Below are 22,538 nucleotides of genomic sequence, written 5' to 3' on the forward strand. Positions count from 1 at the left end.
AGTTCTCTCTGTATGTTTTTTTTTTTAACATCGTCTAGGCTCGAGATGTATTAGGTTAAAGCATGTTTGCGTAATTCTCTACAGTTGCGAGGGTGTTGCATTAGTATGATGACATGGTTGTTCGTAATTTTCAAAAGACTGCACTGAGAGCACAGAGAGTCTTACCCACCTTCAGATTTTATTTTCGTATGTTAAAGGAAAATGTCTTTTTTCCCCCGTCTTTTTATTTTTAATGGTAACATTTAACTTAAATTTGTGAAATAAATTTATATAAACAATATAAATATTTAAAACAATTTATTAATAAATAATGTGTAATTTAAAATTATTCATAATATTTTTATTTCATTTTTATGCAATGTTATTGCCATAACATTATATAGGTTCATAATACAATTCCACTGCTGGCAAAAAGGACCCTGCTGGTGAATGAAATGTCATTTATGAGCGTTGTGGAGTTGTTTGAATGAATAACACTGTGTTTGTGGAGAGCAGAACTCGTGGTTGTCCACCCACACATCCCACAGAGACGTCACTGTTGTGACTTAAGTTGATCAGTGCTGTGTTTACATGCAAGCTGCAGAGCTGTGCTCGACTCAAGGAGGTCAGACTACAGCCCTATTGAGTGCAAATAATAGAAATCCCAGTGGCGCAGTATAGGAAAAAATATATTCTGAAGGCCTTTTGTTTTGATCAGTTCAGTGCTGTGGAAAATATATTTTGAATGAATTAAGTGATTATTATATTATTCTCAAAGATAATCCAAACATATTAATAAAGTCATATTTTGAGGAATCAAATTGATCTTTTTTTATATATATAACATTGTATTTTGTAACATTCTGAACTCAAACCTGCTTCTTTTGTGAAACAAAGCCACTTTTTTAAAGATTATAATTTTTTTACTCTTTATCCAGAAACACTTTAATAAACCTATAATAAATTATATTTTAGAACTGGAATTCATTTCACTGGAAGTTGAGTGTTCCGTCATATCCGTACACAGGGAAATATAGCTCCAGCTGTGGGTAGCGTGAAGCTAAAAGTTTATTTGGCGTAACAAATGAGAAAAATTGATGATGATGATGATGATGATGATGATGATGATGATGATGATCATTCAAAATGGCAAACCTCCTGGGAATCACCAGTTGTAAAAACAACAATAAGAGCAGCAACAACAACAAACAGTTATTTAATTGTCCATCCACTCTAATAAGATATGCTGTATCTGTGCCTCAAACCACATTCGAGGAGCGTAACCGAAGCACAGAGAAAACAATATTCTTCTGCAAGATGTATGCAGTTCTTTTTTTAAAATGCCAAAGGGCCATAAGTTACAGAATTTACTTTAGCTTTAATTATGAATTATGAATACATTTTTAGAACATATCTTTGCAAAGTCTGGACTTCTGATTTTATTAACTAATTGAAATTAATTATATTTTAATTTGCAAGTGTTTTGAGCTTATTATTGTTATTGATGCTTATTATTATTATTATTAATGTTTTTGAATGTCTTTGAAAGAAAATAAAACTAAATGTAATATTCTCGCTATTTTTGACCTTCCCAGCCTTCACTTCATAGTCTTTGACACGGAAGTGGACCATGACATTCTGAAGGTCTGGGATGGACCAGCGGAGAGTGGCATTCTGCTGAAAGAGTGGAGTGGATCGCTTTTACCCGAGGACACTCACAGCACCTTCAACATCCTCACGCTTCAGTTTGACAGTGATTACTTCATTAGCAAGTCCGGTTTCTCCATCCAGTTCTCTAGTATGTATCAGCTTCTCCTTGACTGTGTTGAGAATAGCATATTCTAGCTTATATTAGCATATTGCTCTATCTTTACAGTATGCATACTTTACACTGTACACCAATATGTTAAGTCTGTCATATAATAAATGCAATAGCAGGCAGTATGTTCTATAGTATAGTGTATGCTGTGCAGTATGCAGTAAGTAGTGAGCTATTGTTCTAACAAAGCCTTTTTCTCTTGTTAATTTCCTTATTATACACTATTTATGTATTTTTAAGTGGTTATGGAGCATATGTTTGTTAAAGCAGAAACCATTGCATATTTCATTTGACTTTTTGACAGTGATATGATATGATTGATGAAGTAGAATTAAATGGAAATCTCCATAAACATGAGTTTAACACCATCACATATGTGAGCTGCTGTGCGTCTTGGCATATTTAGTCAAGAGCAGAGGTCCATTCTCTCATGAATAAGAGATTTTCCGCTCTCTCTAATGTCTCACTGATCCACAGCTGATTCAAAATTTATCTTTTTATTTCAGCTACAGTTGCCACGACCTGCAACGACCCAGGGACCCCTCAAAATGGGACACGCTACGGAGACAGCAGGGAGCCTGGCGACACCATTTCCTTTCAGTGTGACCCTGGGTACCAGATTCAAGGAGTGTCTGAAATCACTTGCGTTCAGCTCAACAGCCGATTTTTCTGGCAGCCGGACCCACCCACCTGCATTGGTGAGATCCGACTTGACTCTGTGCTTTTTAGTTTCCTTACTGGAAAGCTCCTTCTAGTAAAGAAAAACCGATATGCTGTTAAATGCATTCCTTTATTTTAAAAGTGAAGTATTAATATAAATTACAGCTGTCAAAGCAGTACATCAATTTAGAATGAATGCAGTATATTATTTACAGAAGCAAACAAACAAAAAACAGATTTGTAATAACTTTGCAAGTATTAAACAATAAAAACTCAAATAATGACTTTGCATAAGTATCCGTGATCTGAGGAACACTCCAGTTTCTCTGGGATGTTTCTGCAGTTTGATTGGAGTCCATCTACTGCAAATTCAGTTGACTGGACATGTTTTGGAAAGGCACACACCTGTCTATATAAGTTCTAAGATGTATTAAGGTATAACAGGTCTAATGCATATTCGATCAAAACTAAGCCATATAGGGCCATATTTTAATGATCTAAGCGCATGGTTTAAAGCGCACAGCGTGTCCGAATCCACTTTTGCTAGTTTAACGATGGGAAAAACGGTCGGCGCGCCAGTTGCCAGGCGCAAGGTCTAAAAGGGTTGTACCTATTCTCTTAATGAGTCATGGGTGTGTTTTGGCCGTAACGTGCAATAAGCCAATCAGAGTCTCATCTCCCATTCCCTTTAAAGGCCAGTTGCGCTCGCTCCATGGCGGATTCGCTATTTACATTGCGGAATTTGCAAAAGCAAAGACTGAACGCTTCTCCAGAGTGGAAAGGTTTAAACGCTTTAACCTCGCGCACGAGCAGAACATCTATGGGGCACAATAATAATCTTTTAGATTGTAATCCTTTCATTTTTAATATTTGGCATGTTTGTGCACTGCTGCACGTCCCTGTGTGTGTAATAAGCAGAGTGTACGCACGTTGTTCACCCGCCTATAGGCGCATATTACTAACGCGCTCTTTAATTAACAAAAAAAATATTGCGCCATTGACTTTAGACCAGGTTTCAGTTGGTCAAAGGCGCAGTCTATTTCAGTTGCCTCAAAATAGCAATGCACCAACAGTGCGCCTGGACACACCTAATTTTCAGACCAGCACGCCTATGGGCACACAAATGGCTGCAAATGCATTTGTATTTAAACAAAGTGGCACAGAACGTGAAAATGATAACTGTGTCGGGCTGAAACTAGCAAAAAACACTTGCATCACGCCTGGCGCCGCATTGCGCCGGGTGTATGGTAGGGCCCATAATGTCTAAGTGGCCTCTCTTTAGGACATGACACATGAAAACCTGCTTGAAATTTGCAAAAGCACCTAAAGGACTTTCAGTTATGAGAAAAATATTCTCTGGTCTGATGAACTTCAATTCCAAGTGACATGTCTGGAGAAAACCAGGCATTGCTAATCACCTGCACAAGTACCATCCCAATGGTGAAGCATGGTGGTGACTGCACTCCATCGTGCTGCAGAGGAGTTTTTCAGAAGCATTGGGAATGTCCGTGGTAAAAGGAAAGCTGAACACAGCAAAGTACAGAAATGTCCTTAATGAAAACCTGGTCCGGAACCCTCCGGACCTCAGACTGGAGGTTTAGCTTCCAATTGTACAATGACTCTAAGCACACAGCCAAGACAACACAAGGGTAGCTTAGGTACGACGCTTTGAATGTCCTTGAGAGGCTCAACCAGAGCCCGGACCCAATCAAACACCTCTTGAGAACCTTGAAAATGGCTGTCCAACAAACATGTCTCCATGAGAGAGCTGAATACTTTCGCAAAGGCAATGTATATTAACATCTAAAACCATCACTGTATCATTGTACCACCACAGTACTTTTTTGTAACTCTACTCAGTTGTCCACTACCGATCATAAAGTCATAGCATTACAAAACTCTTCTTAGCGTTCATGTCTGTATTGAGTGGTCTTCTAGAGATTTAAGAGAGATGCATATTAGCTCAGCGTTATGGGGAAAAGCAGAGCTGTCTCGCCCACTGCATTACAAAGTTGCTTTTATATTATTACCATGACCTTCTCTCAGACCTCCAGTATTTTCTGCTTATGTTCTCTCTTTTTTCCAGTCAGGCTATATGCTCTGCACCTTCTAAGGATGTTAAAGAATAGCTTTTTTCTCCAGTGTCCCTATTGACTTTTTTTGATGTCATGCTTTGCCAGTTGCCATGAAATTCTACAAGGTCCTCTCGGGTTCAGGAAGCAAAAATCCCATTCATCCTGTCCATAGAGAAATTGTAATGATAATATTGAAACCGTTCAAGGCAGACCTAGCATGAGCTCAAAAGTTGTTCAGGGATGATGTACTTTTGTACCTTCATTAAGCAAAAAAAAAAAAAAAAAAGTTGAATTGCTGAACATTACCCAGAATTCTGAAGATAAACCCACCAATCAGAAAACTGACTGTTTCCAAGGAGAAAGGAATCATGGCAATCTGACTCTGCCCACAACCTCTCTGTACTCTCACACAATTTTCATGTTTGTATATATTTTAATATTTTGTCATAAATATGTAATATGTCTAATTTTATACGTTGGGCAATAACTTGGTCAGTAGTTTTATAGTGTATTGAAATTATTTCAGTCTTTTGAAATGCTTCATGTGGTGTAGTTCATTCTGTCATCAAATGCATTAAGTACACAGTTTTTATAGCAGTATTTGCTCCGTACCAAATTTTTAATGTTGTGATCTCAGAGCTTGTTGATTTGGTTCATGGATTAGACTATTTTTTATTGAAAATTTGTTTTAGATAGAGAATTACTTCCAGAACCAAAGCCAGCAAAAATTGGCAGGTCCTATTATAACAGTGCTGCTCATCAATATTTTTTTTTCTTCAATCAATGTAGTCAGATCACATCTACAGTTCTCTTAGATGGTTGGGTAATAAAGTCCTGCCTGATCTCCTTCACAATTCATCTTAGTTTCATTTATTGATTATTATCATTTAATGTTAGTTGTCCTGCTATATTAAATGATAATGAGCTCAGAGGAATCATTCTGTAATCAGGCAGCTGTAACATTGTTTATTTTTGCTGTGTTGAAGGATCACATTAAATAATCTCTCGTCCTCACTCTCCTTGTTATGACAGCTACCTGCGGGGGCAATGTGACAGGGCCTGCTGGGGTAATTCTATCACCCAACTATCCCCAACCCTACCCACCAGGAAAAGAGTGTGACTGGCGGCTAAAAGTCAACCCTGACTTTGTCATCGCTTTAATCTTCAAAAGGTAACATGCTCATACAGCGCCGAGTGCCTCTGACTCTTATGCCATCCGGAGGGGTGTAACATCTTGTGAATTGAGAAATGAATGTTTCCCTTATCTTTTGACATATAATAATTCATTTTGCTACGAAAAAATATACTGTAAGATTCAGAACTCAAACCTTCCTCATTAGTCCAAAAATGGCTTTAATTGAAACCAAGCTGGCAAAACAACTTATTTTGTACTTCCTCCTTTTTATTACACAATAGAGATTAATACATCAGCACAAGACTCCCTGCACAGACACAGATCCACGCCAACTACTTCATTAATGCCTCTTTGGCCCATCCACAGATTTTGCAAATAGACTTTTTTTTCAGAAATGTATAGATCTGACAGTAATGCCACAACATATAGGTAACTGTTTTAATTCTAATGCCTAATCATACAGAAAATCATATTATTGAAAAATAATAATCTGGCCAGAGGAGAACCGGCCCCCGACTGAGCCTGGTTTCTCCAAAGGTTTTTTCTCCATTTCTGTCACCGATGGAGTTTGGTTCCTTGCCACTGTCGCCTTTGGCTTGCTTAGTTGGAGACGCTTGACTGATTGCACAGACACTATTGGAAGAGAGCTGAACTGGATGATGAAATCACTGAATCATCAATGATCTGACTTTAGCTGGAAAATGACTCTGTTATTGTCTTCTTGCATCATTGACAAACTATTTTCCTGCTTGACACTGTAAAGCTGCTTTGACACAACCAGTATTGTATAAAGCGCTATACAAATAAATGTGACTTGACTTGCATTATGACCGATATGTTGTAAAAAATAAATAAATACATTTTAAAAAATCATATTAATATTATACGTCCACCTCAGGAAACATTATAAAAAAATATAAGTAATAATAATACAAATTACAGATTACATTGACAATCAATGCCACCAGTCAGAGTTTGTTTTTAATTCACGAATGTTCCATATGTTTAATAAATAAACTTCCCTTTCATGGGAACTTCGAACTGCGTCCTCTAGGGGTCGCTATGGGGAATGCCTCGTCGTGACCCGTGCCTGAATCATACATTGAAAAAACACCAGCTCGTTGGCCGGCGACAGCCATGACGTCACTACCGGTGCGACTATAGTATAAATAGGCGCCGGGAGCACACATCATTCTCTTCAGGGAACCATGGTTACATAAGTAACCTGAGACGTTTTATTTTATAGATCATAGTGGGGCACTTCATTATCCCAGAATACTCTAATTTACCCTAAAATCTTCAAAATGGAGCCAGACTGCATGGAGCAGGTTTAAAAGATGAAAAGCTGAAACAGAATTTCTAAGAAGCTGATGATTGTTTTTGTTTTTTTTTAACTTAGAGGTGGAAATGCATCAGTGTCGAAACTCATTTCACAAATTCAAATCATTGCAATTTATTATGTCGTGTATCTGAGCCCTCACACACAAATCCACAATCACCTCACATACTTGAATCTTTAGAATGATTATGACTGATTGCTTACTGTATGTTTCACCCAGCCAAAGTGATCAGGCTTTCATGGACTTCCATTATAATTACAAAACAGACCATCTAGAAAGAAGGATTTACTTCTGGAAACTAGTGGGCTTTCTGATGAAGCAGGTTATGCGATGATGTATGGGTTGAACGCTTGTTGAACATCCTTGTTTATTAAAAGCATTTATCAATTAAAGAATAAAAACGCACTCTTCAAGTTATTGTATGCTTATATCAATAATAAGATTAGAAAGCAATATTTATTTACATACATCCAAAACTTAACATATGCTTGTATCTGAAAGGGCATTGTCAAATTTATATAAAATGAATATAAAACTAGTGGCTTTAAATTTAGTACATTGGTGGGACCTTATGCATAATGCCTCACAACTGAAACAAAATATCTAGGAATCCTTAATTCTTTCTCCCATTTGTTGTGCAGTTTTAACATGGAGCCCAGCTATGACTTCCTCCATATCTATGACGGTGAGGACTCCAACGGACTCCTAATCATCAGTCTGCAGGGGAACCAGGTTCCTGAGCGCATCGAGAGCAGTGGAAACAGCCTTTTTCTGGCCTTCCGCAGTGATGCCTCCCTGGGGATGTCTGGTTTTGCCATCGAATATAAAGGCAAGTTTCACCTTGCAGATGTATGGTTTGTTCCCTTGAGGGGAGGGCTTGGGAAACAAGTGAAGCACATCCACTGGGTCAGTGTTCACTTTCAGATTGTCTTTAAGGGCGAGTGTCATGGAAACATGTCCAGGTCACATGCCAAATAAAACTTTTAGTGGTGCTGAGGACAGATTTTTTTTTGCGTTTTGTCATTCAAACACACACTATTCTTGGATTCTCCATGTCATTGAATGCTTATTTGTTTTTCATCATTATTCATCTTTTTATAATTTTTTTTAAATATTATTATTTACACGTTATATTAATACATATGAGATGTGATAATCAAAATGATATAATAGGGAGGAAATGTACTTAATTGCCATGAAAGTGCAAAAAATCTTAACAATCCTGAAAACAGGCTACTTATAATTTCTTGTTTCTTTCTTTTATATTTGGAGAGAAATATGACCTAGAGATGTTCTTGATGGGTGTTGCTCAAATGTAATTCTCTTGGCTATAAAAGCTTGTTCTTTTTAGGAACGTCAGATAGTTTTGACTGCTATGTCAGTTAAAGCTGATGGACCCTGCAGTAATTAAATTTACTTTCCTCTTAAATGAGTAACTATGGATTTTTGTGACTTTTACGTGGACTGTAAAGGCTGGTAAAACATCTGAATTATCTAAGAACTGTGTCTTGGATGGAATTAGGTTCAGCATGACAATGGCTAATGCTGAGCAGCCCTTTTGTAACTTACAAATTAAAATAAGAATTAATCAATACTGTAACACCACTGCGACCCTGATGACCAGATAAGCACTCTAGAGTTCTGCAACTATTTTCTGCTCACCCTAAGAAGATGAGGCTGAGGGAGCTCTGACACCTTAAAATCACCCACTGGATTTTTTTTATATATTTGAGATGCTGATATTTTAAGACCCCACTGAATTCCATTTGGAGCGCTTTGTGGCTTTTAGCCCCATGTCTATTAGGTTAGATCAGTATGCTGGCGTTTTTCCTAAATTTGACTTCTAAATAATTCTTTCTGTTCCAGGAAAGTGAACAAAAAGGATTGATGACTTGTCTTGCACTCAGGGGCTCATCCAACATTTGGTCCAGTAAAATGGTCTCTATGAGAATGCCCCCTGAGTAGCAATAACAAGTAGTGAATATTTAATCACAGATAGAAAGTAAATTTTAAGGTAAAAGCAAATATTTTGTGTATATATATACAGTGGTTACGGAAAGTATTCAGACCCTCTTAAATTTTTCACTCTTTGTTATATTGCAGCCATTTGCTAAAATCATTTACAACAACGCCCTAACAACGCCCCTTAGCTGTTATAAATTCACTGTAAACCACAGCTTCACGGGACTTATTGCTTTTATAAAACGGTTACTTCCAGAACCATAAAACGGTTATTCCATATACGTAGTAAGGTTTCACAAAATAAAACAGAGCAAATAAAGTGTAATGATATTAATAAAAACATTATTCTTCCGATAAACAATGTAGTTCCTCAGAAACGGTTGTGGTTCCAACAAAGTGGCTGCCGAGCAACACACACATGTAAACAAAGGTGTATGTTTGTAGAGTAATTTACAACAGCTTTGAACTTGGCTCAACCAATCAGAATCAAGGACCAGAACTATCCATTTTATACAAATAAATAAATAACAGTTATTTGTTTGGCACATTTCAGCACTGATTGTGAATACTCATTATGTAATATAACTAAGTGCAATATAACTAAATATACACTATGGATAAAAATGATCAGTTTAATTTTTTTTACGGGTGGGAGAGGATCGAGGATGGTCATGAAAAGCGAAATAATGACAATTTTAGGTGCAAAATAGCCTCGACTAACAATATAAGTGGACCTTTGATGTTTGATATGACGTTAATATTAGAACTGCACATGTTCGGTGTAGGAGCCATCAAAGCAATGCTACTTTCTTGATGAATCATTGGTGTTGTCTATTTAACTGTTCCCAAGCTCATATCTGAAAGTGATTATATCATTGTTTGCTATTTGTTCTTGGCTTTGCATTGCAACAACAGCACTCTATTCTAAGGCCTGAATAAGTGTCTCACTCTCTCCATCGACGCCTTAATTAGAACGCGTCATGTATGACAATGACATGATGAAGTCTTTTTCTCTTTGTTCTTGTGTTTTCTTTTAATTAATTCGATGTCCTCATTTGCTCACTGTTTCTCTTTATATAAAGCCAATCTTTTATCTACTATTGTATATCACACACCAGTAAACGCAATTATTAATGCCTTTACTAGGGAAAATAAATGAATATGAGAATATTACAGTCCAAAATCTCTCATACCTTGAGGAAAAACAGAACAGATTGATAAACAGAGAAATATAAATATAGTGGCCCTTAATATAAAATATACATTTTAGTGACCCTTAAAAACATGTACAGAGGTATGAATGCCGTTGTATTAGTTTCATTTATGATTCATTTCTAATTTATGGACCCACAATCTTCCTAACCAAACTCCTTTTTTTTTTTTAATGAATAAATGTTATAACGAATGATAAAAATGTGGTCAGTTTTGGGTGAACTGTACCCTTTAAAATGTGGCTGGTAATCTTGACACATTTAATTTTTTTATCACATTTCATTTCATTTTGCAGAATTCAATTCAGAAAAAAAAAGAATGTCCACACATCTCATTTGGGCCTGGTAATGAGTTAATAAATCTGATATATATTGTGGTGGCAGTGAAAGTGAACAATCTCATGACAGATATGCATGTCAGGGTGAGCATGTGTGCTACAAATGATGACAGAATATTCATTTTTGGGCCTGTTCCTTTTAGTCTGTGTGGTGCACTCCAGGTGCACTCACTGTTCCTCTGTTGTTGTAGAAACGAGGACGATTGTGTTGCACACTTGCAATTTTGCAGATAGAATCTTCCCCTCCTCCTTCCCACTTTCTCAGGTCCCTAAGGCTCGGCAGATAGCTGTTTAACTGTCAAGATGTTTGGCAGCCTCTCCAAGCACCACCTCCGGAGCTTTCTCCAACTGTCCTTCTCCCTGTGTCGGGTGCCAGAAGGACAGAGACCATCTTCTGCTGCCCCAGCACATTCACCTGCCTTTCCCCTGGTGTTAGTTCGCTTTAATGCCCGATGCCCTCAAGCAACTGTCTGCTCCCTCTTCACACTCACTGTCGATCTCGCTTTTTCCTTCTGTCTGTTACCTGTCTCAGCTCTTGAAATGGCCAGCATGGAACACAAATGCGGGATATGATTGTGCATCTGATTAATTTTGTTCAGGGTCAGTTGAATTACATGCACAAGGGCTGTCAATCAATTAAAAATCATGTGATCAAATTACTGACATCAGCATTTATGGACAGGCGTGTTTAGAGAACTTTGGGGATGCTGGAAGGTGGCAGTTGTTAAAGATTCACGGTGAGACAAGCTGAAACCTATAACTGCAGTCTGCAACATTCTAACACTTCCCCGGAGACATCCGTGGACAAAGCAAACATTCAAAATCCATTTGTCTTATTGTCAGAAATTACATGTGGACTATGTCAGAGAGAGAACGGGGCATCCATTAATTGAAATAAATTGTATGTGCTTCATACATCATTTGTGCAATTTTAAAACTTTATTATTATTATTATTATTTTACAGAAAAGCCACGAGAAGCATGCTTCGACCCAGGGAACATAATGAACGGAACTCGACTGGGAATGGACTACAAGCTGGGATCAACTGTGACATACCAGTGTGATTCTGGTTACACCATTGCGGGACCACCTACTCTCACCTGCATCATGGGGGCTGATGGGAAACCTGTATGGGACAAAGCTCTGCCTACGTGTAAAGGTAGGACCTGAAAAATGCAGCTTCCGTACAGAGGCATTAAGTGTTAAATGGAAGTTTAAACGTTTTTTTGAGCAATGAGGCAACTCATTAAAGGAATAGTTCACCCAAAAATCAACATTTGGTCATCATTTACTCACCCTCATGTCGTTCCAAAACTGTGTCTTTTTTTTTTTTCTTATGATGAACACAAAAGAAGATATTTTGGAAAACCAAACAGTTATTGGTCCCCATTTACTTCCATACTAGGGAAAGAAATACTATGGAAGTCAATGGGGAACATCAACTGTCTGGTTAACAGCATTCTTCAAAATATCTTCTTTTTTGTTCAACATAAAAAAGAAACTCATACTGGTTTGGAACGACATAAGGGTGAGTAAAAGTTGACAAAATTGTCATTTTTGGGTGAGCTATACCTTTAATATACATTTCAACTGACACAACTGACATGTGTTCCTTTTGTTTGTCGAGTATTTAATTCACTGGATTATTTAAAAAATAGACATTATGAATATTTAATACATAAACATTTTTCCTGTTCCATTACCATGATTCATTATTCATACCATGGCATACTTTTTTCCCATTTTAATAATGCCCACCAAATCTGGAAAGTTGTAATTATTGCTTTATTACTATTATTATTATTATTAGTAGTAGTAGTAGTAGTAGTATGGTAACACTTTAGAATAGGGAACACTTATTCACTAAGTTCACTAAGACTTTTCCCTCAATAAATTCCTAATTTGCTGCTTATTAATAGTTGGTAGTTGTTAAGTTTAGGTATTGGGTAGGATTAGGGATATAGAATAAGGTCATGTAGAATATGGCATTAAAATGTGCTTAATTAGTACTAATAAAAGACTAATATTCTAGTAATATGCATGCTAATAATTAACTAGGTAAGAGACCCTAAAATAAAGTGTTACCATTATTATTATTTTTTTTTTCTCCACAGATTGGTTGGTAGTTTATTGATTTTAGAACCTTGAATTAGGCTTTTTTCCTGCAGTTTTCAATTCAAAGTATTGACGCGTGTTAATTTGATTAAGCACTGCTTCGTCTAAAGAAATTAGCAGCAGCCTCCTTATCAGAGACAGTATTCCTTTTGTTTTTTGCGATCTCGAGAGTTAATTGATTAGACCTTTGTTACATGCATAGTTCTACTCTGTCACACTGCCAGTACCCAGCCAATATTCATTGGGTTTGGAGAAACCATCTGGTGCTCCCATTTGCTTACACAGAGAGAGACAGACGGGGACAGAGGCCTTCAAAAGAGCAGCGCCTAGGTCTTTGTTTCTCAGTGACAGATGAGAGAGCCTGAGTGCCACTCATTCCCACATTTCCTGTCAACCCGAGACCTTTCTCCTTTTTTCAACTTCCCCACTCTGTTTCTCTTTTTTTTTAAACCTGTGTTTTGGTCAAATAGTCAGGCAAAGCATGGACATATCAGGTAATGTTAATATATGATTTGTAGAGTTGGAAAAGTCATCAAAACAATGTTATACATATATATTATTATTTATTTATTTATTTTAATCAAATTAATGAAAAATCACTATATATGCTTCTATTTTCTGTTTCACCCACCAGGATAATCAAATGAATGAATGAATGAATGAATGAATCACACTTTAGTTTAGGGACCAATTCTCACTATTAACTAAATATTAACTATGACTTTTGCCTCAATAAACTCCTAATTTGCTGCTTACGAAGAGTTAGTTGTTAAATTTAGCTATGGGGTACACTGTAAAAAAAATCTGTGACATTTACGGTAAAATACCGGCAGCTATGGTTGCCAGAACTTCACCGTAAAAAATATGGTAGCAACATTTTAGGTTTTACAGACTTAACTTAAATTCACAATAAAATACCGTATTTCATTAACTGATGTTATGTTAATAAACCAACATAGTGAAGTGTTAATATCTGTTTTGAACCATTGTAATGCACTGATAACCACCAAAAACAGGTGGTGATGAGAAAGTCACATGATGAACTAACTATGACTTTTGCCTCAATAAACTCCTAATTTGCTGCTTACGAAGAGTTAGTTGTTAAATTTAGCTATGGGGTACACTGTAAAAAAAATCTGTGACATTTACGGTAAAATACCGGCAGCTATGGTTGCCAGAACTTCACCGTAAAAAATATGGTAGCAACATTTTAGGTTTTACAGACTTAACTTAAATTCACAATAAAATACCGTATTTCATTAACTGATGTTATGTTAATAAACCAACATAGTGAAGTGTTAATATCTGTTTTGAACCATTGTAATGCACTGATAACCACCAAAAACAGGTGGTGATGAGAAAGTCACATGATGAACTAAAGCTCATCACAAACAGCTTGTCTGCGAGCTGAGGAGGACAATACTTATATATAGAAGCACAGTCTCATTCACACAAACACTAAACCCCATCATGGTGACATACATTATACTGAAATAATGCAATAACATTAATTTAACAACATTAGATGTAAGATTAAACCCTAATGTACACAACTGATAAGAAAAAAACTAAGAAGAAACGTTATTTCAACAAAAAAAAACATCAAATATGAAGTGTCATGCAGGGAATTCTGGGAGTGTCAATTTGCGGTTTTTCACTGTAAATTATACAATGACTTTTTCTTTTTCACTTCCAAAAACCGTATTTTTAACAGTATTTTACTGTGAAATTACATTAAATGTAATTACATTTATTCACCGTATATAGTATGGAATACTACGTACTGTTAACCAGTTAACATGGTTTTACTGTAGCATTTTTACAGTCTTTTACTGTTAAAATCACAATAATTTTTTACAGTGTAGGGTTAAGGAATCTAAAGTAATATGCATGCTAATAAGCAACTAGTTAGTAGTGAGAATTGGTCCCTGAACTAAAGTGTTACCCAAATTTCATGTTGCACCTTAAAGATATTTCAACAATTTATCATATCCAGTGAAGTACAAATCGATGTGGTTCAATAATACCATCAACCACAATTGCACAAACACAAACACATTTCCAACGCCCATCCCCCAACCTGCCATAGTTGAGTCAGGGTTGTTATGTCCAGCCCAGTTGGTTCGCTCAAATAAACAGATTGTAATTCTCTTTTGTGCCGCTAGCAGCGCAGAATTCACACACTTCACTGTTATGTTATTCCCAGTGTTTTTATAGTAATTGCTCAAATCATGTCAGAAGAAGCATGTGCTCCCTCTGAACCCAGCGTGTTCAAATACAACACCAGGTTATAGATATGAACATGCAGTGAGCATCATTGACCCAAATCCAAAGGTCAAATAAGGGTTTTTGCACCTCAGTAGCATCCGCTGATTATTTAACCTCTTTTGATGGAGATGGAAAGCTGCTGATGCCCTTTGCAAGACAGCCTCATTTCCGCACTCCAGGAACATTTTGTTTGTCCTCACTGATGGAATTTCCAGCACGTTGCTTCGCCCATCTTTATGCATGAGCTGTAACTGTGGGGTAGAGACATATTCCTACACAGGTCATTGTTGAGCTAACATAATCATCTGATTGTGTCATGAGAGATGCTTTATTTGATCTTAATCATCCACACAGAGTGTACGCAAGCCAACATTCACACAATCCATTAGTTTTCTGCCTTCTAAGAATCCCCTCCGGCTCCTCTATTAGTTAAGTGAGTATGTCTACCAAAGACAACTGGATCATGGAGAGGTTAGACAGCCTGGCTCAGTCGATATCAGCCTCTTTAAATAATGGTACCAGGGTTTTATTTATTTATTTATTTTAATAATGCAGTGGTATGGTAGCAGGGATAACCTTTTTTTTTAATAATGGTGTGTTGGAGTCAATTGCAGTTCAACCGTGCAGTTTTTATGTTTTAGTTAGGCAGTCCTGTTGAAATCAGAAGCATGCTGATTTATTACATTTTTCTAGAAACAGGAAATACCCCAACAACTGTCTGGCAACTGCTCAGAACACCTTCACAACCACACGACAAGGCCTACGTCTCATCAAACATCTGATCCCTCTTCAAACTGACAAAGTATTCAAAGGCTCATTTGACATTTAGACTTCAGACTGTTTAAAACTTCTAGGCAAGGCTGCCAGTCCAACCTTCAAAGTTTGCCTTGAACTTTACTTTTGTAGTTGTGATTAGTGCTGGTTTGGTCCTTGTCTATAGCTGGTGGACCACATAGCAATCCTGTTGAACAGTGAAACATAACGAGTGGAACTAGTTGACCAGGATGGTCTTTCTGGTGTGGCTGGTTACCTAAAGAAGTCTTGGTGGATAGTCTAGTTAAGCAGCATAATAGGGTCACTGGCATTCTTTTCAGCTTATATAACCATTACCACCTTGAGTTTGTCCGCAGTTATTTTTCTAATAATTCAGCAGCCCGTTTTCAATTATTCCTAACATACTGGATAATTGTTAATGTTTATTGCACTTTTTTACATTTAGATTATATTTGCTGTCCATCAAATTTTTATTTAAAGTAAAAAAAAAAAAAAAAGAAGACAATTGTCATCATTTACTCACCCTCATATCATTCCAAACTCATAGGTTTAATTAAAAATATCTTAATTTGTGTATTGCATCAAATGGGTTTGTAATGACATTAGGTTGAGTAAATGACAGAATTTACATTTTTGTGTGAACTATCCCTTTAAATTATATGTGGAATCTCAGAGTCTCAAAGTCATCTCTGATTTTTGGACCCCATATTTATCAATATTCTTCTTGTTCATCAGTCAGAAGTCATGCACTAATCAGTGATATACAGAATATAGAGAGAATATAGAATATACTCTGGTCATGGTGCATTGATTCACACAAAGTAGTTTGTGGAGGTTAATCCTTTTATTTGTCCTCAGCCAGAGCTCTTTAATGCCGAGGTGTAAGGTTAGACGAACTACAGGTGAGCCAATTGTGATGCATTTATACACTGCCGCTGCAGCTTCCTTTTATCAATAGCCCATGCTTACAGCTAATGAGGTAAATGGCTTGCTGAGTACTTATGACCTTTTAGCTAAAGTGGGTGCTTCCAAGTAGTCCAGTGAGAATGAGTCAGATTTGATTGGGGGGTGGCAGCGGATGAACAAATGTATCATTGTTTCACTTTGCGGGGTGGGCGATGGCTTGAAAAGAGTGCCGTAGGCACAATTGGAATTCGTTCTGAAAACCAAAGGAGATGTGAAGCAAATGTTGCTGTTTCACGGGCCATTTCATCATATTGTCTGTCACTTCAGTTTATTTCTAGTCTCCGAAATCTGTTATTTATGTCACCTTCAGCAAGGAGAGGCAGCACGCCATCACTTCGTTTATCCATTGTGTCGACCTCCAGCACTACACAATGCACTATGTTCTAAAGCATAGCTAAAATACAGGAGCCTTAGGCCAGGATAATGACTTTAACAAGATAATTTAGGTGTTAATGGGGTGTGATGCTCTCTCATCAGTTAAGCCATACGAGCAGATGCATACGTACAATGCACATGTGCTGCGCACAGACACATGACTGTAATAAACAGGCTCATGTTCAATCAGACACAGCAGGAGACCAACCACTTGTAGGAAAACAAGTAAGATACATTTTAGTAGCCCACACACAATGTCCTCAGAGGCAAAAAAAAAAAAAAATAAATAAAAAAAATCTTCAAAAGTCTTTATTCGGACGCTCAGTGCATACCAACAAAAGTGCACAGTGCAAATACAAAACTTTTTCAATATCACATACTGATGATGATGTGATATTGAAAACTTTTTGTCTTCGTACTGTGCACATTTGTCAGGTGATCTCATATATATATATATATATATATATATCCTCCTGAGACCCAGCTATGGAGTTTTTGCCTCTGTAGTGGACATTATATGTTAGTGAATATATATAGAGAGAGAGAGAGAGAGAGAGAGAGAAAGAAAGAGAGACAGTCCCCTCAGACAACTGCTTTATATATAAAAGTATGAATGATGTATGAATGATGATTGTGTAATATTATATACACAACCCATTGTATAACCCTTAAATGCATGTGCCTTTCTACTGTCATTCTTACATGCAGTAAAACTTTGTCATTGGAAAAAAAAGTACTTTCATTCAGTCACCCATCATTTTTATAGCAATAAACATATCAGCCTTAACCAAGAAATCACTAATATTCATATCCCTATGATATATGAAATGCCAGGGGCTCTGAAAAAAAAGAAAAGAAAGAAAGAATAAAAGTAGAGCAAAAAGGATTGCAATTTAATACATGACAATGTTTGTAAAATATTTCTTTGATCTTTTGGTTATAATGAGAATAAGCTGTAAAACAAACCACAGAAGATAAAAAAATAATAATTTTCTTTCTTTTATTCTTTCTTGCTCTTTTTACTAAAACAAGATGGCCACCAATTGAAATTATTTGCCTTAAAGGCACTTCGACAGAATCAACACCTACAAAACTCCTCAGATGTTCAAAGAGATAAAAACACCTGTAAGGTTTGCAGCAACCCTTTGCATATTTGATTATTAAATATTCGGGCTAATTTGGTTATAAATTAATCTAACAACAAGGTGGCATTAACACACACAACATACCAAACCATGTAGCAACACTTTAGAAATGACCCAGGACCCCCTAACAACTGCCCAGCAACCACAGAAGCTTTTAGTAACCACCTGGCAAAACTTAAAATCTCCGTTCAAACTGCTGCTCATTTGCAACTGCAACTGCTGCTCAACTTTTCACTGCACATGCCCACATAACACAATGATCTGCAGCGACGGGAAGCGATTTATTTTCTATGAGCAACAGCAACCATTGCTCTCACTCATTGAAAATGAATGATTTCCAGTTGCTGCAAATCACTGTATACAACAATTTTCTGTAAATACCCTAGCAACCACCCAGAACATCCTTAGCAACACACTAGTAAACATCTAGCAATGCAATGACAACTGTGTAGAGCACCCTAGCAGCCACAAACCTTGTCCTAGCAACATCAGAGCAACCATATAACAACATTCTATAAACCAACAAGACCACCCTAACAACTACCTAACAACCACTCAGAACACACACTTTCAAACTTCAAATCTATCTTCATTTTCATAACATGTCCACATCATGCATTAACATACATCTGCATATCTCTGTATGTATTGCTTACCTGTAAATGTAAAAGTAACCACCTAGAACATCATAGCAACTGACGGGATAGTCCCGAAACTGGGAGCTTTGCCCCCATCCTGCAAGATGCATGCTGTGTCCAACGTATTATGTCATATTATGTCATGACATTACAATACCACAATAAGAAATATAATAATAAAAAAATGTGTTTGGCGTTTAAAAATCAATTTGTGAAGCCATCATATTCTAGTTAAAGTAGGGAAAATAACCAAAGAGTGCATTTGTAGAGAGGGTTTTTTGCACTGATGATGACTGGACAAAGCAAAGGAATCAGTGTGGACCTCATCAAAAGCTGTTAAATACAAATACACCAATCAGGACTTCTTCTAGATTTGTACTGGATAAGAACGTCCTGCTCTAAGCTGCCAGATCCAACAAAAAATACAAGTTAATTTGTGGATGAACTGAGTCCTGTAAAACGCATTTACCTAATTATAGCTTTCTTCGCCAGTGTTTTTTTTTTTTTTTAAAGTTGCCAGCCAGAATATTTTGTTGTATGAATATCTGAACAAAATAAAGAACAGAGCCTCTGATTTTAAACAAACAATCAAATATGTTTCATTCTGTCAGATTCAGAATGGTGATCAGAACATAGATCGAGTAGATAATGTCTATCAACACCCCCACAGCTTGCACAGTCCTATACCTCTTCGTGGGTTTGATATTTCATTCTGTAACTTTAGGCAGTTTTGATTTATATGCTTATATGAATGTTTGATGATTGTGTCAGCTTACATGTGCATAAGCAATGCTTCTATCACTTGGTTCTGCTTCTTTTGGCACACTTCATGTGCACTTGCTGTCTTGTGGACTTACAATGGCTGCCATGTGCGCATGTCCACGAAACCGTAGGGTGTCCCATTCATTATTTTAGCTTTCAGGAGGGTGCTCGCCAAAATTTATTTTGGTATAAGATGTGATTTTTACCTACAAGCATGTTCTTCAGTTTTTCATATTTACTTGACTGAATAGGTCCCGTTGAGTAAATTACAATTTTTCACTGGACAAAGTGAGTGCTAGTCAGAGCCGTTCAAAGCTTATTGACAGTTTAAAGCACATTATCATTCAATCACCACCAATAATTGTAATAAATGTATCAAATGGTCACCCTAATCTAATGCCATAGCAACTATTCAGGGGGGGCATTTCCCGTACAACAACGTAACTCATTGCTTAACCACCATAGTATAATGCATCGTGAGAACTGTTTCCTGAAGCCGTAGTATTGCACCTCTGTTGTTTAAACCACGTGGTTTAACAGTGTAAGACTGCCATTAATTACGTTATGCGCAGCTGATGAAGTAATAACTTATGCTAATTTACTGATTTGAGATCGCAATTAATGTCAATTATTATAGCTCATTTACACAAACAACAGAACTCCGTTCATATGTATTATGTTAACATGCAGTATGGAATTTTTGTACACTTTACTCCCATACACATGCATGCGGTTCATTCGGTCAGCAGCTTTCTCCACAACGTAATTTCTCAGTGATGCTGCTGTAATGAACAAGGCATCTGAAGGCATTCTGTTCCGTCGTTTTGCTTTATTTGATGTTTGAATCATCGCGGGTTCCTCTCATGCTGTACTGGAGTTCCCTTGTGCATCAATGCGCACTCTTCAAAAACAGCACTGATTGTTGACATGCTGAAATATATAGAATGAAATGTGTATATATTGACATAGAATGAAGGATATAGAATGTTAGTTTACTTATTTTGTCCAATGATCTGTTTACGTCCACGTCATATTAACAAGAAACTATGCTTCTAAGCACAAGTCGAGAGCTGTAGTTCCAACCACATGGGTTTGTGATACTGTTTGTGAGTGTTTGTTGAAATAATGAGTGTGTTTACCTGCACCCTCATAATGCGATTATAATAGTATTTTTGACAGTATTGCGATTTAACATTACCTCATGTAAATGCAATACTTAGATCGAAATAATGTGATTAAGCTCATAATCATAACAAGCATAATTGTATTAAAATATGTGGTGTATGACAATTTTAATCATAACAAACAGGTATGTAAATACCTTAATCTCATTATTACAGCTCTAACCAAAGTGTGCATGTGCTCTGATGTACACAGATGCCACGAGTTGTTCACACAACTTCATGAATGAACTCTGTGACATTATTCTGAAGTAAGATATTGGCAAAACAGATTTTGCAAATGCTCCAATGCATATTCATTTTTGCGCTCAGGAGAGCTTCAAAGGTTTCTAGTTGCAACTTTGCAGCATTGAGCAATGTAGCCAATCACAGACATATCTGTTGATTTCTTAAATGCAATGGCCAATCAGAGGTGTTTAGGTTCAAGCGTCCATTCACCGCTCAAAATGCCAAAGTTTTGTTTAGTGCTGAGTTACGGAAGCTTGCGAATCCTGTCATTATGACAAAGTGTAGATATGATGTAAACAATAGATTCATTGTGCAGTGTAGAAAGAGATACATTGAATAGAACAAAACTGCGTGAGATCACAACGTTGAGATGTCCATCACTGCGCCGAATAACCTTCCAGTACATCTGCAGTCATGTTTTGCATTTGATGTAAGTGGATTGTGGCCAGTAACATGCCTAATGTACTGTATGTGAGTTCATCATTAGTGTTGTGGGGTAAGCGAATAATGATGGTAAAAATAAACACCTCTTAGCAAATAATCAGAATAATTAAAATTACATGTAAACTGGAGTGAAGAGGTTTGATTGTGTCATGTCGCTGCGATTAAGTCTTTACTCTGATTATTGGATATAATCGCATTATTGGTGCACATGTAAACATAGTAAACATCATTGAACTATGCAGGTATCGACAGAACTTGTGACCACACTCTAAAAAATGCTGGGTTAAATATAACCCAGCGCTGGGTTATATTTAACCCAGCATTTTCTAGAGTGCATAATTGGATAACAATGCTTTTGGGAATCGCACCCCAGATCACCTTAGCAACTTTCAGTCAACTGTTCCTCTAAAATTGTCCTTTAGCATATGCTTCCCTGCGAGTGCACTGCTCTGTGGTGCCTCTAACTATAAGGTCTTGTGGCAGATATGCAGATCAGGATGAGCAGGACTGGGAAGACTCGGTTTGAATGTTAAGGTCCTCTCTCCCAAAGACTGCACACGTGGAAACAGCTTCTATGTGTGATGCGCCATAAGCATCAGTCTGGCATCAGCTGTCTTATGAAATGGCACAGTGCTTTATGCATTAGTGGCTCATGCAGGGTTAATGGGGTTTCATCAGAACACTCCAGTAACTCCACTAACAGCCAATAATCCTGCCTTTCCCAAGTACAATTCTGCTTCTTTAACAGTTACTGCTTGCAGAAGGGACATTTCTAAGCGAGGGAATTGATTTTAATATTGTTAGTGACAGCTTAACAAGTAAATGCTGTGACTATACTTTGGACAAGTTGTTGAGTGGGCACTGACCATTTGGCTTTCCTTTTTTTTTTTTTTTTTACATGCTTGTAATTTCCATACTATCGTTTGGAATACTGATGTGGCCCAGAGCCATGTCCTCAAGCTTTTAGACAAAAGTCATTAGAAAGAGGTGAGATCCCTTTAAATAATGAAGGATTTTCCTTTCTTTCTTTGGTTCTCTCACCCAAATAGATCTTTTATTCGTTTCCATAGTAACTAAAAGACTGTCTCAGTACTGTTGAATGAGGACTCTTCCCTGGCTGTA

General features: G+C 37.0%; 1 protein-coding gene across 1 annotated transcript in view; it reads left to right on the top strand.

Moving 5' to 3' along the window:
* LOC107660234 (CUB and sushi domain-containing protein 1-like) overlaps positions 1–22,538 on the top strand; it is a 411,890-nt gene that overhangs the window by 269,304 nt on the left and 120,048 nt on the right. The window contains exons 26-30 of the mRNA XM_016449502.1: positions 1,575–1,777; positions 2,305–2,496; positions 5,566–5,704; positions 7,650–7,837; positions 11,485–11,679. Of these exons, the coding sequence (XP_016304988.1) occupies positions 1,575–1,777; positions 2,305–2,496; positions 5,566–5,704; positions 7,650–7,837; positions 11,485–11,679 (917 nt within the window). The remainder of the gene's footprint in view (positions 1–1,574; positions 1,778–2,304; positions 2,497–5,565; positions 5,705–7,649; positions 7,838–11,484; positions 11,680–22,538) is intronic.

This window comes from Sinocyclocheilus anshuiensis, unplaced genomic scaffold, assembly GCF_001515605.1.
Source record: "Sinocyclocheilus anshuiensis isolate Anshui unplaced genomic scaffold, SAMN03320099.WGS_v1.1 scaffold475, whole genome shotgun sequence".
Classification (NCBI taxonomy): domain Eukaryota; kingdom Metazoa; phylum Chordata; class Actinopteri; order Cypriniformes; family Cyprinidae; genus Sinocyclocheilus; species Sinocyclocheilus anshuiensis.